General features: G+C 43.0%; 1 protein-coding gene across 1 annotated transcript in view; it reads left to right on the plus strand.

Annotated features, from left to right (window-relative positions):
* hdac5 (histone deacetylase 5) overlaps positions 1-14,819 on the plus strand; it is a 44,231-nt gene extending 29,412 nt beyond the window's left edge. The window contains exons 17-28 of the mRNA XM_030736797.1: positions 147-267; positions 1,336-1,385; positions 1,462-1,569; positions 1,659-1,714; positions 1,812-1,899; positions 4,038-4,157; positions 4,837-4,934; positions 5,434-5,552; positions 6,388-6,521; positions 7,757-7,838; positions 7,925-8,105; positions 8,323-14,819. Of these exons, the coding sequence (XP_030592657.1) occupies positions 147-267; positions 1,336-1,385; positions 1,462-1,569; positions 1,659-1,714; positions 1,812-1,899; positions 4,038-4,157; positions 4,837-4,934; positions 5,434-5,552; positions 6,388-6,521; positions 7,757-7,838; positions 7,925-8,105; positions 8,323-8,362 (1,197 nt within the window). The 3' untranslated portion in view covers positions 8,363-14,819. The remainder of the gene's footprint in view (positions 1-146; positions 268-1,335; positions 1,386-1,461; positions 1,570-1,658; positions 1,715-1,811; positions 1,900-4,037; positions 4,158-4,836; positions 4,935-5,433; positions 5,553-6,387; positions 6,522-7,756; positions 7,839-7,924; positions 8,106-8,322) is intronic.
* The last annotated feature ends 618 nt before the right edge of the window (positions 14,820-15,437 follow it).

A 15,437-nucleotide genomic window follows, 5' to 3' on the forward strand; every position in this document is an offset into this window, starting at 1 on the left:
TTCAGACTCACAGCAGAGCTGCGCCTGCTGTATAAAATTCATTTTTAGTACAGTGGTTAGTTTTTTCCCTAGTAATTTCTTCCAGTTATTTTGTTGTATGCAAATGTGGAGCCTTACTCTCTGTCTCTCTGTCTGTGTGTGAGCAGAGGATTCGTGGGCGTAAAGCTTCTCTGGATGAGATCCAGTCCGTCCATTCAGAGTTCCACACTCTGCTGTATGGAACCAGTCCGCTCAATCGGCACAAACTGGACCACAAGAAGCTGCTCGGTACCCATCTGTCTGTCTACACTTACACTCTGAAGCCTGCCTAAAGCAAATCTGCAGTGGAGGAGTAAATAAAGAGGAATAAATTATAATTAAAAAAAAAAGTCCATTCTCTCTCTCTGTTTTTTTTTTTTTTTTTTTTGCTGGTCAGTGAAAGTCCACCATCTTGGACTGCATCTGGTGTTGGTAGTCTGTGCTCCGCTCTGGAGATCTGCTGCGAGCTCGAGGCTCACTGGAATCTAATGCAGGTGGAGAGTTGGTGCTGCTACGCTGTAGCTCGCTGAGGCTGCAGAGCAGAACAAGAAATACAATCACTAGCTGCAGTCCAAGAGGAACATATTGGAACACCAGCTGATTATTGCTCTTGTTTTTATTGTCACAGAGAAAAAAAAATGGTATTATTTAAAGAAAAACACACCTCCTTTCTCGCACACATACACAGACGCCCGACCTTGTGATCTCAGTGTAGTTCTGTGAGAAACACAAAGTAGTAGCAGTTAAAACAGCTGTGTAGGTTAGTCTGGTGATACGGTGTTTGTGCTCTAATGGGTCACGTGGTACATTTGAGAGGTCATGGGGTGATTTATTAGGGAGGAAGGAAAAAATTAAGTTTTTGCGTTCATTTCCACTCTTAGCCGTCCCGAGCTTCTCCTCATAGGAACAGACAGGGAGAGTGTTTCTTTGGCGCATCTAAAAGCCTTTACAGAAATGCATTTAATTTTCATATACTAGTGCACAGTGGAAACACTAAGTCAAGACAGAAGGACAGTGAGCCAGATGCACAAGACTCGACTGAAACTGAAAGCATCTACATGCACTCCAAGCATTCACACTTTTCCTGCTGTTGGCAGCTGTTAAACAGCTCTGCAGGCTCGTTGATGTGAACATGTTGGTTTGTTGAGTTGATGTCTTACACTATTAATGTTTCTCCATTATTACGCACACACACACATGTGGTGTTAGTTCCCCTTGTAATAAATGTGTATGATTGAAATGTTGTGAGAGCTGCGCTGTAACCTCGACTCTCGCTGATTTTTTTTTTTGTTGTTGTTGTTGTTGTTGTTGTTTCAGGTCCAATCAGCCAGAAGATGTACGCCGTTCTTCCCTGTGGAGGAATAGGGGTGAGACTCCCTCTTTCTTGCCTGTCTGTCTGTATTTGTGTCAGCCCTGCTCTGAGCATTGTGCTGCCCCCTGCAGGTCGACAGTGACACAGTGTGGAATGAGATGCACTCATCAGCTGCAGTGCGCATGGCGGTGGGCTCGGTTATTGAGCTGGCCTTCAGAGTGGCTGCAGGGGAGTTAAAGGTAACACACTCACGAATGCTCATGAGCATAAAATCATGCCGTCTGAGGTGCCCCCCCACCCTCCCCTCACTCTGCGTCTGTTTCTCTAGAATGGCTTTGCTGTCGTTCGTCCCCCGGGGCACCACGCTGAGGAATCCACAGCCATGTCAGTGCACCTATCACAGTACTCCCACATGAATACATTTGACTTTAACTACATCTAACTAAGAGGCTTTTTTATGTGTGTGTGTGTGTGTGAACAGGGGCTTTTGTTTCTTCAACTCAGTCGCCATTACTGCCAAGCTATTGCAGCAGAAACTTGGAGTGGGCAAGATCCTCATTGTGGACTGGGTGAGACACACAAAAACACACACACACACACACAGTTTTTCCATCACTGCAGAGGACATTACATTTACACACATGCATTTTCATGTGCTTAGACAGTTCATATTTCATAATAACTTTATTTTGACTTTAAACATTTGCCCCAAAACAGATGCATGCTCCTTCAGTGTGGCTGAAATACATTATTAATACATTCATCTTTCAGTGTATTAAAGGATGAATTGCATTAATGTTAAACAGGCTTTAGGCTTACTGGGGTAAGATCAGGGTTTTCAGGTGGTTCGCTTCTTAGTGGGGTTGCGTGCTGTGAAAAGGTTTGTGTGACTGCTTAGCCTGATTGCCAGTGTTTGTGTAGGTGAAGCCAGGTTACCAGATAGTTGCTTGATATTACAGGCCTCTGGTTTCTCCCACTGTGAATTTCAAACACACTGGAGTTCCACTTAAAGGCTGAAAAAATGTACAAAATTAACATATTTTATATATTATATTATATTTCAGTGGGACTTGAAACTAGCAAATGAGACCTCAGGTTCGTTAGAAATTGTTTACCCAGATCATAAAGCAGGGTCATTCTCCCATAAACCTCTGTGCAGAGTCTCCCCCTGCTGGCCTCTAGAAATAATTCAGGTTTGAGGCACTTGTGCCAAGCAACTCACTTTACAATAACACCCTCTACTTTCTAAAAATGGACGTGGCTGTCGTCTTTGTGTCCTGATTTTCATTCTCTCAAGTGCTCTCATGCTTTGAGGGCCCAGTTAGTATTTTAAAGGCCACAGGAACAGCCAGATGAGTGTGATGTTGACCATTAATGGTTCTTTACAGGCCAGGTCATTCTTTCTCTCCTCTGCACTCCATGCTTATGTGCTTTGGAAGAAAAATAACATCTGGAGGCTGTTTGGCTCAAGGTCATTAAGCCCAGTTTAACGTCTGGTCACAGAGAGAAGTTGGCTGGACTCACAGTGTGCAAATAATTCACACTTGTCCTTTGGTTTAAAGAGTCTCTGTGCAGATTTCATGTAAACAAAGCTTGAGACGAAACACATCAGAGGTTAACAGATGTGAATATGTTTCCTTACCAACTCCTGGTCTTGTATTTGCTGGTGCATTAGGCATCAGTCAACATGTTACCATCATCAGAATATTAGGAAACCATTGACTGTAGCATTTAATACATATTTTTTTCATATATCACCCACATGTGGGTACACATCGAGCCGCCCGCCTGTCCGGTCCCCTGTGAGCCGCCCAAATGAGAGACCCTCACAGCAAAGGAGACGGAGCCCCGCGCAGGCCGGGGAGTACGCTCGGCCGCCAGCCTTTTACTTCCTTTAGTTAGACAAGTTTGATCGCTGAACATTTTGTCTACACAAAACAAGGTTAGACTCACCTTCAGCTGTGTTTACAGTCTCATTACCACCAACAAAAACCAGCTCCTCAGTGCAGCCAGAAAACGTTTGAAGTCACACGGTCCGATCTTGCATTCTGATTGGTTCTAGGGACATGGAGGCTTTTGCAGGCAATGGGAAGTGGTGTTTGATATTGGTATTTAACGGGTTATTTCATGTGACAGCTGTGGAAAGGATCCCATAAATATCCATAAATATGAAGAACTCTTCATATTTTTTCCACCTCACTAGGCTAGTCTTGATTTCAGTAATATTTGGGGGGTCGGATGGAAAGCTCTGCCGGGCCACCAGTTGATGTTCACTGTTGTAAACCTTTTGTAATAGAGTCCAAGAAAAGTAAAATATAGAGATGAAATCAGTAATAATCAAGAACATGACATGAAGGTGATGCTTGAGAATATCATCACAGTGTGAAGTCCTGTTAGGGACGCTCACAGGTGGAGTTAATCTGTCTTACAAAAACACAGGAAAAGAATTCAAGTCAGGATAAATGAGCCCATGGTGGTTACACTAGATTACTGTGTGTGTGTGTGTGTGTGTGTGTGTGTGTGTGTGTGTGTGTGTGTGTGTGGTAAACCATTTATTTACTGCCATTGGAAAACACTTCATGTAAATCGCTAACCAGAATCAAGTGCATCTGAGTGAAAGGTTAACCAATCCCAGTGTGCCCACTGTGTCTGCATCATGAGATCCCTCTGACCTTCTCTCTGATGCTGCTCTGATCTGTCACTGCAGGACATTCACCATGGCAACGGCACCCAGCAGGCCTTCTACAGTGACCCCAACGTCCTCTACATTTCCCTCCATCGCTACGATGACGGAAACTTCTTTCCTGGCAGCGGAGCTCCTGAGGAGGTAATCCCGCAGGCCCGTTGGTCATTTTCTAGTTGTGGGGATTCCACCAAACCAAAAGTTTCAGCCTGGCTGGCCAAATTATCCCAGAAATGTGTGTGAGGTCAGCTCAAAGACAACCAGCAGTTATTTAAATTTAAATGGCAAATATTGTAATGGTCCCAGAAGGGAAAGAGACCTGAATGCAGCCTGCGGGGGGGGGTGGGGGGTGGGGGGGTGGGGGTGGGGGGGGGGGGGGGGGGGGGGCAGTGAATGAGAACTATGCAGGAAGCAGCAGGGTAAAAAAGTAAAGCTGATTAACAGCTGAGTCCATACTTAGATCAAACTAGAATGTGGAAATGAAGTTTAAACAGGAAGAGAAACTCATGAAAAACAAAAACAAAACGCTGGACTGCTAGAATTCATGAATTCATTGGCCGGGGGAGGAGATGAACTGATACTGGCAGAAATGCAGGGAGACCAAATAAAACTGGAAATAAATGTAACCAAAAACATAACAATATTACATTATTTGGTTCTGTATTTAATTCCATGAGCAGCTTACACACACACACACACACACACACACACACACACACACACACACACACACACACACACACACACACACAGAATGGCTTAAGACACATGATAATAACCATTGATCCTCTCACTCTGTTTTTGTTTCTCCTGCTGTCTGCAGGTGGGATCAGGTGCAGGTGTTGGTTTTAATGTGAACATAGCCTGGACCGGAGGAGTAGATCCCCCTATGGGTGATGTGGAGTACCTCACTGCCTTCAGGTAAACTTTTTTCAGTGGGAAATGTTAAATAGACTCTTACACTTCTTGATTCAAACACATTCACACAAGCACTTTTTTCTACTTCTGCTTTCTAACGTTCACACACACTCACACTCTGACGAGCACATTCGGACCAACTCAGGGTTCAGTATCTTGCCCAAAGACACTTTGGCATGCACAATGGAGCAGCTGGGGATTGACGCACCAACCTCCCAATTAGTAGATGACCCGCTCTACCTCCTGAGCTACAGCCACCCCGTGTTGCAATTTCATTGTTTTGAATATATTTTTTAAGTTTTATGAATGTATTAAAATGGTGACAGAGGCAGATACACAAGGAGTTTTCATTTGGTACTGATAATTCATATTTATGGCATAAATGGTTTCAAATTCTGGTGGCAAAACCCCCAAAAATCTCCAGTCGGGAAATGTATATGAATCCATTGAGGTAAAAAACAGAGGCTTTTATATGTGTGTGTGCGTGTGTGTGCGTGTGCAGGGCTGTGGTGATGCCCATCGCCCAACAGTTCAGTCCAGATGTGGTCCTGGTGTCGGCAGGCTTCGATGCAGTGGAGGGTCATCAGTCTCCTTTGGGAGGCTACAATGTTTCTGCCAAGTGTGAGTACATCTGTGGCTACTTTAGTTTCCACTTTTTTGTTTGTTTTTTGACGGGATTTTTGAGTAGCTTAAAAGTTTTGATTGATTGATTGATTGATTGACAAAAACAAGTTGAATTTTCTACTGTGAATTTTCACAGTATGTGCTAAACCCAGAAAGTGAATGAAGGGAAAACTACCAAGTTTAAGAGGACAACAGATTGACTGCAGTCGTGATACATGAGGGCAGAGCTGCTGCACAGATTGGTTGGACCAAATTATGTGGAAACCAATCATCATCATCATCACTGTGAAATTTAAACTAAATGTTTTCTTAAGTTGGGAAAATGTGGTTACATTTGCAGATATTCTACTTGTGTATAAATCCCCCGTTCCTCCCCTTAATGAGTTCATTAAACCAAATCAAAGTACATGTATATCTACCAGAGGGGACTGTAAAATACCCCTCAGGAAAAGTGCTTTTGGGCGGTCAGTTTTTCTTATCGAGTACTTGAATTACCCACAGAAATGAGGAACTTTACTTTCTTTACTTCTTTCTCTAAATCTATAAAACAGTGATTATTGGATAATCAATGATTTGAAGTAGTGTCAGTGAAATTCTTTAACTGATTTTAATGTTTGATTTTGTATGTTTTGTCTTTTAATTAATTTAATGTCATCAGCTTACCAGGACTGCAGATGAAAATTAGCCTGTGTGGCTAAACCTGGCATGACAAATTTAAGTGTTCATGTTAATTAATGTGGATTTTCCCTTAAACTTAAACATAAACGTGTCCCATGATTCTCTTCACGCTGGCAAATCACAAGAATATTATGTGACTGTTGTGTGTCGGCAGGTTTCGGTCAGCTAACGCAGCTGCTCATGGGTCTGGCGGGTGGGCGGGTTGTTATGGCGCTGGAAGGCGGTCATGACCTCACCGCTATCTGTGATGCATCGGAGTCCTGTGTCTCTGCGCTCCTGGGAGACCCGGTGAGAGAGAGTCAGATTTTCAATAGTAATTATTAATATTTTGTCTCAACCTTAGACCTTGAGAACCTGGAGGTGTTAGCCACAACAATATGAAACAGTAACACTGTGAGGTGTTGTGATGGTTTGAGGGGACTGAGTGCACACACAGTGATTACTGCTTCATATGAAAATGTTCACCATTATGGAAAATCTGCTTCATAGCTTATGAAGCAGATGTCACTGTGATGTTACCCGCTGGATTTGGCACATAGTTTAGAAGCCTCGAGCGTGTCCATGTTAACTTTTTAAAAACATGTAGCGACCATGTTTGGAGAGGAAGATACAGCAGAGGGGAGCTATCAGCTAACGCCATTTGCTTCAAGAAGGAAGGTTTAGTTACTAATATTAAATTTGATGGTAATTTTGGCTTTGAAAAAACAGCTTAACACAAAAACATGCTTATCAGAGTTTTAGTACAACTGAATGGCCAACAAGACTCAAATAAAAGCATCTACAGGCGTAGCTCTACAGACCAAAACCATTTTTGTTTCAGGGTATAAAAAGGTTTCTGCTCTAAAGCTGAAACTTTATGAGCAGTGGCTCAAACTCTGTGTTTGCTCAGACAGATCAGCTGATCCAAATGCCAGCAGATTCCCTCCTACACAGCCAATCATTAAATCTGATACAGGGCGGGCTATTTTAGCTGCTTCAGCCTGCCCACAGATGCTACGCATCTACAAGCTGCTCCACAGCTCACCTCCACCCCAGCTTCTGCTTTTATGCTGCGTGTGTGTCTTATTCACCTGTTGTGTATCTGTTGTGGTTGATTGATGGCTGCTCTGATCAGTTTTGGGGTCTCGGCTTCACTTTTCAAGCTCTCAGCATAAAGACAGTGAGGTAGCCTGTCTTGCTCCGAAGTGGGAAACACCAGTTGTAGCATGTTGGTATCTTGTGTCGTGAAAACATGTGATTCAGTGGTGAGAAAACTCAACAGGCTTACATCAACTCTTTACCTGCTAGCAGACACCGTCCACACCAACAAGGAGGGTTTTGTGACCAGATGCTGTCACATCCGCTGGGATAATCTGCTGGAAAAGTCTCTGTGCTAAAGCTGGTTTACTAGCATACAGCATACGACTGCTGATGTAACGAGCCAGTCGGTGCGAGTTAGTGATCAGCACTGTGTTCCTATATGTATGTTAATCTGTGAAAACTGCCGTGTAAGACTCATTTTCTGGTTTTCTGTTCTCTGTCAGTGTGACTCTGTGTTCCAGTGGCCTCAGGAGAAGCCATGTCCAAAAGCCTGCGCCTCACTGGAGAGAGTAATAGAGATCCAGAGTAAGAAGCTCGCACAGTCAACACACACACAACGAGTTCATATCTTGTCAGCTTCCTTATTGCATTTTCTCACCGTGTCCCTGCAGGTAAACACTGGTCCTGTCTCCAGAGTTTGTCTCAGACCAGCGGACACTCGCTACTGGATGGCCCTCTGGGGGCTCAAGGCCAGTCAGAAAAAGACGAAGCAGAAACGGTCAGCGCCATGGCCTCCCTGAGCGTTGATGTTGAGCAGCCAGGCTCTGTTCCTGATAACACAGAAACCAGCAGGTCAGCAGTGCACAGTGTTAGCTTCACACCACGGGGCAAAGTGTCAGGACAGCGCGCATATAGTGCAGACACAGCAGACGAGCCTAAACACGCGTCAGTCAGCACATAAGACGTGTTCCTCCCACTGTAAACAACTTTGCAACAACAAGTAAACATTTCTGCTGTAATTCATGATAAGATTAATCTTATTAATCTTAACTGTCTGGTTTCCTCTCAGGTCCACAGAGGAACCAATGGAAGAGGAGCCCGTGTTGTAGAAGGAGCTTAAACAAGAAGCACACCAAACTTCCACTTCCACCTCCTTCTAGCACCTCTCTTTCTCTTCCTTTTCCTCTTCCTCCATGGAGTGTGCATTGGTAAACACACACACACACAGTGGAATTGTGCTGTTGTGGAGGACTCCACTTGTCTAAGGAGAACGTAATGGAGGAGAAGCGGTGTCGCGTGAAAACATGGATGCACCTCTTTCTCTACTGTTTCATCCATAAGAGGGGGAGCAGACGCCTTGTTAGCACCTCCGTGGGGTTCAGCAGAGGGGGAGCGTGGGCAAGGATACACATCATGTACCCTTGTATATTTGACTACCTGTACACAGCACCACTGAAATGTACTCTCCCACCCTCCGATCATTCTCGTGTCTTTTTATTCCATCCCTGCTCCTCCGTTTCCGCTGAGGGATGACGACTGTGGAAAAACTTGAACTTGAATCTTAAATGTCAGACACCGAGTGGACGACTGGTCTGCTTGCGTGTGTCGAGCGCAGGAGGGGGAGTAAGCGATTTTAATATGAGCAGAGGAGGAGGAGGAACTAGGTGCCTTTTTTTCTGTCCACAAAAAAAAACAAAACTAAGTCCAGAAAACACAAACCACCACCGCAGCACCTCAGTAAAGCAACCAGCCGATCGGGACTGAAGAAGCACACTTTTAAACACACACAGACACACTGTTGTTGTTCCAGTTGGTCACTTCATCTTTGAGTCTTTGTTTCTTCATCTGGATGCCTTAGTTTTTCCTAATCTCACTATTTAGCAGCCTTTAGAGCGATGGAGAGAGAGAATAATGAGTTTATGTAAATATTTACTCTGCTTACTACCTAAATACTTTCTTTAATATCCGGCTATATTCCAAAAGACTCTTTTTTTTTTTTTTTTTTTTTCTTTTGAGGGAGAAAAACTCTCTAAAGCCATCATCACACACTAGAACTCTCCAGTAAAAATCTCAGTTGAATATTAGTAGTAAAATAAAAATAATATTCAATCAGACTTTTATGGAATCTGGTGGAAACATCTCAGGATCAGATCAGCTTTAGCAGGATTCATGGAGCTAATGAAACTGCAGCACCCATCAGTCCTCTCTCTCCCTCTCTCTGTCCTCATCATTTGTGTCATGTGACCTAAACCCTGCATCTTCTTCTGCTTTTGAAACACCACAACGACCATCGCATCCCACTTTTTTTTTTTTATTTTAATATTTCCTGTTTGGTGTAAATAGTGTCTCCTGTCCTGTTGGCCATGGTTACATCACAGCAGATTCGGTGTGGTCACTTTTCTATATCTGTACATACACACATGTATAAAACCACAAAAGACTTTCTCTTTTTGTATAAAAAAAGCAAAAATAATATTCTATATAAATATATATATGTAAACAGTGTTTTATCCAATCAGATTGGATTTCTGAATATATTCTATTTGAAGATTTGATGTTTGGAAAGGTTTGGTTGTTTGGCAGGAAGTAAGCACACGGTCTGATGTGATCAGACCACAACCTGTTTGTTTGTTTGTTTACAGATGCTCAGGATGGCTGAATGTTGTTGTTGTTGTTGGGGGGGATCAGCGAGCTCCAGTTCAGGACCAGTGCTGCCCTCCTCAGGCAAACAGCAGCAACTACAGAAAGGTGATATTAAGTTCAAAGGTCATGACTGAGTGAAATAGGTTGGTCCAGTGATGATTTGTTTTTGTAGTCCAAATTGAGTGTTGTTGTGGAGGCTCCTCCATAGCTTATATCATTCATTATACATATCACATGATGGTACCAAATCATGAGCCCTGTAAGTTCAGATACATCCGTCACTGAGTCATTAACTCTACAGCGATGGTCACTGAATGGATCGTGAAATGAGGAACAGCACAAGTGTTGAAAACAACCTCACTGCGTGGCGGTCAGACTTCTTGAAGCATCATGAAACTCACTGCCATCTGTTTCCTACAGTTTAGGAGGTTTCAGGTCAGAGCAGCAGGCTAACCGGAGATGCCGAGACTTTTCCTCCCCTCAGCCGCGTCATCCAGCTCTTCTGGGGTGGTGCAGGGTTTTCCCCACATTTAGTTGGATAAGCCCAAAACACCTCACCCAGAAAGCATAACCACCAGGGGCTTGCATGGGTGGAGTTATTTTGTTGCTCCTTGTAGGGTCTGACAAGGTGAACTGGTCCTCCTGGGTGAGGAGCCAGACTAAGTGCAATCAGGGATCAAGGACATCAGGGTTTAGCTTAGCCCACTCTCAAACTATATAAAATCGCGGTGAAGTAAGTCATAGTAAGTAGTTGATTCTGTCAAATGGAGTTTGTGCATGTTCATATAGGGCTGTTAGCACTAACAGTTCTAGAGGTGTCTGTTTCTAATAGGAGCAAATCTAATTCTGCTGTAGCCAGAGCCAGGAAGGAAGGTGGTGGTGGTGGTGTCACTGATCCATGCCACTGCTGCATCATTAGGTCACAGGGAGATCTGAGCAGAGCTACAACTTCCTGTTGGATTCATTCTATGTATTGTTGTATTCTCATGTCAAGATTTCCCATTTCAGGCCTGTACTTTTTCATGAGACACCTGTGTTCAGTCTTCAGGTGTAACTTTGTAAACCTTGTTGCCTCTTTCTTTCTAAGAGACGAGGCTTTCTCCTTTCAGACCTTCCAACCAAGATGTTATTCTCCAGTTTTGTTTTTCTGTCGTGAGCTTTAACAGTTAACATGTGAACTGAGGCCTGAAGCATGATTTCATAGTCTAGTGGTTAATACATTTACATACCTGGACTGTGAAGAGCCTGTTTTGCTGTGGGAGGATGGGGGTGGAGTCTGGGGTTGGATCTGTGCAGTTTGGCTCAGTCTGACCTTGAGGTGATTCTGAGGTTGTATTCGCTTTGCTTTAAAATCTATTATTTTTATTACATCCTGGTTTGTAAATCATTAGAATTGAAATTCTTATTACCAGGACTGTAAATCACGGTGATAGACATCAAGCAGACTGAGTGTAGTGAGGCAGTTTTAACACAGATTTCAGTTCCATTCAGTGACAGTGACCGAGGACGCCTAGTATCATGTTCCCGGATCAATGCCAGCTACCCACTGGTTGCAGTAGAGTAGTGAGAAAGTGCTTTGCTACATGATATAATCCTCAAAAATCATCATTGCCCAGCAGGTCAAAAATATAACTCAAGATTAGCCTGAAGGTAACAGAGTGCAAACATCCAGTTTGAACAGGAGTGTTTAAAAAGCTGCAGCTGGATCTGTTAAATCTCTGATGGTACTAATTGTAAATGTGTGCATTTAAAAACACTCACTGGTAAAATGCTGACACTGGGGGGGGGGTTACATTTTGAGAGGGTAATTAAAAAAGTCTTACAGACGTGGACAGAATTGTTGGAACCCTTCTGTTAAAGAAAGAAAACCCACAAACGGAAATAACTTGAAAACTGACAAAAGTAATAATTAACTGTAAAGTCAAAAGTAATGATAATAAATAAATGATAAATAAAAACTGACTGAAAATTAATTAATGAAAATCAGACATTTTGAATTGTGGTTCAGAATTATTTTAAAAAACTGGCCTGTATAAATATGACGGTACGACTGAAAGTAAGCTGACCGCAGGGACGCGGTAAACTGAGGTGTGTCCTGTAATCAGCATCACAGGTGTCGTCTAACCTGTAATCAGTCAGTCTGCCTGCTGTTTGGAATCACAGTGTGTACCACACTGAACATGCAGCACAGAAAGCTGAGCAGAGAGCCGTCTCTGGAGATGAGAAAGACAATTGTAAAATTCTCTTATCAATATCAACATAAAATGCATATTGATAAGCCACAGAGCTTCTGGGAGAACGTTCTGGAGCTTGTTGGCAAATCACATCAGCATCAGATCAGGACACTGTAGCTACTGTGGAGCACGGAGGAGGCTCGGTCATGTTCTGGAGCTGCTTTGCTGCATCTGTGTGTCTTGAGTCTGTGCAGGTACAACAAAATCTCAAGACTGCTGCGGGATTCTGGAGTGAAACGTGCTGCCTGGTGTCAGAGGTCCTCCAGCGGGATAATGACCACCATTTTTGTCCCGGTCACTTTGATTAATTTGTTTTTAAAATAATTCTGTTGAACCGCAGTTGAATTGAACTTTTCGTTACCTCGCCCACAGGTTATGTTTTTGGTCGGGTGTATCTGTCTGTCTGTCAGCAGAATAAAATTATGAGCGGATTTCTGTGAAAATTTCTGGAGTTGGGGTCAGTACAAGGAACGATGAATTTTTCCTTAATTAACTTTTGTAGCGTAGTATCAGCACATATAAAATTTGGGGTGGGTGAGGTATGGGCTCTAGTTTCTTATTACTTTTGTCAGTTTCAGTGACCATTGTGGTTTTTTTCTTTAATGTAACAGTTCCGACTATTTTGTCCACGTCTGTGTAATAAATCTTTAATAAACCAGTGCAGCTAAACTTGAACACTCATGAAATGAGTGATTGGATGATCGGGGATGTTGAAGTTTGTTCGGTCTCACAAAACTCCACTGTTGGAGACCGTAGTTCAAACCTGCTGACTGTCATAAGGCGTGGCTCTGCTTGGCTACCACCTTCACTTTCTGACCAATCACACGTTGCTCTGCTCTGCTTCAGAACTGGACCAGCCTATTATCAGCACCTATTGAAACTCAACTCAGAAACACTATACTGGGACGTCAGGAGACTAACTCTGATTGACGTAATCATCAGCCTCACTTCATTTCCCAGGACCCTTTGCGGTGTTGTAGCCGACGCTGCTACCTCTGGGTCTCATCCGTTCAAAGCAATACCGCAGTGACGGGAACAGAGAGCGAGAAGGCCGCAGTAACACGTGATTTGAGGAACTCCCTATACCTTTTTACACAGTGTGGTTGAGTACTCTTAGTGTATATTATCTGTCAGGTGGAATGGAGAGACAGTATTGATTGATTGATTTATTGACCTGTGTTTCCAGGTGGATTAGTGTAGTCTTTTTGTACTATTGTAAACACTAAGGGCATTTTGTCCATTTAACGTGCAGTCAGTAACAGCAGCGCCTTGTGTTGGGTTCATGGGAGCCGTAGACTGAGCGAGGGAGCCGGGCAGATCAGGTCAGGTCATTTCAAAGACCCATTGAACACCACGGTGCTGCACGATGTCAACTTCTGAGCTTGGCTGGAGTTCATGCAAGTGGGAGGAGCAAGCAGCAATTAACACAGGGATTGGTTCAGCTGAAAATACCTTAACCTTTCTAAAATGACCACCAACAAGTAAAGACTTTATTTACATGAGCAGCATCTTGTGGTCATTATGGCAACTGCAGCCTAAACTATTAAACCACTGCAGAAGAAGACAGCTCAGTGGAAAAGGTGGTGTAATTAAACAGAAATACTCTGCTTTTTGTTTTGGCTTCGTGTAATCATTGGAAAAATGTTAGTTTCTTCAACAGTCGACCTGTATCTCTTATTTTCATCTGGTGCTCTTTAGAATCACTTTGGTTTCAGCCTGTTTACATTTTGCTTTTACAGTTTTCTACAATAATCTGTTATTTTTCCTTTTGAGATGAAAGATTTCCCACTTTTTTTTAAAAAAAAAACTATTATCATTTACAGGCAAACAAATGAAGACAAAGCAGGGAATGGAAATAATCAGATACTGTTTTTTTTTTTTTTTTTAAAGGATTTCAAGCCAAAATAAGTTTGGATATTACTGAGTCATTTGATTGGGAAGTAAAATCTCGAGGATGCACAAAATGTTTCCAGTTTTCCTATTGGAACTGCATTTACAGCTACATGGAAATAAGTCCGAATTCAACAGGACATTCCTGCTTTCACAAAGAGGAAAAAATAGAAACGTTCTTGACTACGAGAAAAGAGTTCCTGGACTTACTTGATTTACTGCAGTAAATTTAATCTTGAATATGAATTTAAGTATTTTAGAGACATTTAAAAAAAAATAATAATAATGTGGAATTCAGTTTTCATCAGGTCAGGTCAGACTTATTTTGTGGCTTTAAAGAGCTTCCACAATAAAAATAAAGGTTTAAAAAGGTTAAAAAAAACATATCATTTGAGATATTCAGGTGTGCTTCATCTCTCCAACTCTGATCAAGAAACTTCTTGAGCAAAACTGAATTACCAAGCAGGCAAAAATCGGCACTGGCTCCCCGCAGCAAAAACAGAAGCTGCGTGATGCTTTCGCTGTTAGTGTCACACCTCCGAATAACAACAAACCTTTAAGACTTTCTTCAAGCATGTGGTTCATTTTAAAAAATACCCAACTTCCATATTAGCAATGCTGCTGCCTTCCAGGATCCAAACAGTTGCTTTAGTGAGTTCCTCTGTGTTACCACAGTGAACAATTCAGTTTTATTTATATAGCACCAAATCACAGCAGTCGCCTCAAGGCACTTTATATTGTAGGTAAAGACCCTACAGTAATTACAGAGAAAACCCAACAGTCAAAGCGACCCCCTATGAGCAGCACTTGGTGACAGCGGGAAGGAAAAACTCCTTTTTAACAGGAGGAAACCTCCAGCAGAACCAGGCTCAGGGAGGGGCAGTCATCTGCTGTGACCGGTTGGGGGTGAGGGGATGGAGACCTGTAACGTCTCACCATCACTGTCACTAGAGGTCTGGGTCAAATTAACATCCAACCTTTCTTAGCTTTTTTTTTAATCAAGTCTTTGCCTAATTGGGCACACCCTCACAGAAAAGCTCTTAACAGAACTGAAAGGTTTAAATCCAGGTCTGAGACTTGGCTCGTTGCTGACAGTCAACCAGACCCTAACCGGGCTACCTGTGGGATGTTTTCAGCTGTGGTGGTTGCTGCCTGGTCTTGAAGACCCTCGTGAGCACAGATCGCAGATGTTGCGGGCTTGCCTCGGCACAGGGCTGATCGCACTTAGTTTCAGAAGAACCCAGAGAGAAGAGTGGACGTCTAGAACTCTTTAAAACTCTGAAGAACAGCGTGTTGATGTAGAGAGAGATGGTTTGTGTTGTCTGGGCACCTCCCCAGTCTGGAGGCCTCATAGCTTTACTGCTGCTGCCACCACACACACTTGAGGTGAAACGCACACAGTCACACACACTCGGAC

Source organism: Archocentrus centrarchus, chromosome 8, assembly GCF_007364275.1.
Source record: "Archocentrus centrarchus isolate MPI-CPG fArcCen1 chromosome 8, fArcCen1, whole genome shotgun sequence".
Lineage (NCBI taxonomy): Eukaryota > Metazoa > Chordata > Actinopteri > Cichliformes > Cichlidae > Archocentrus > Archocentrus centrarchus.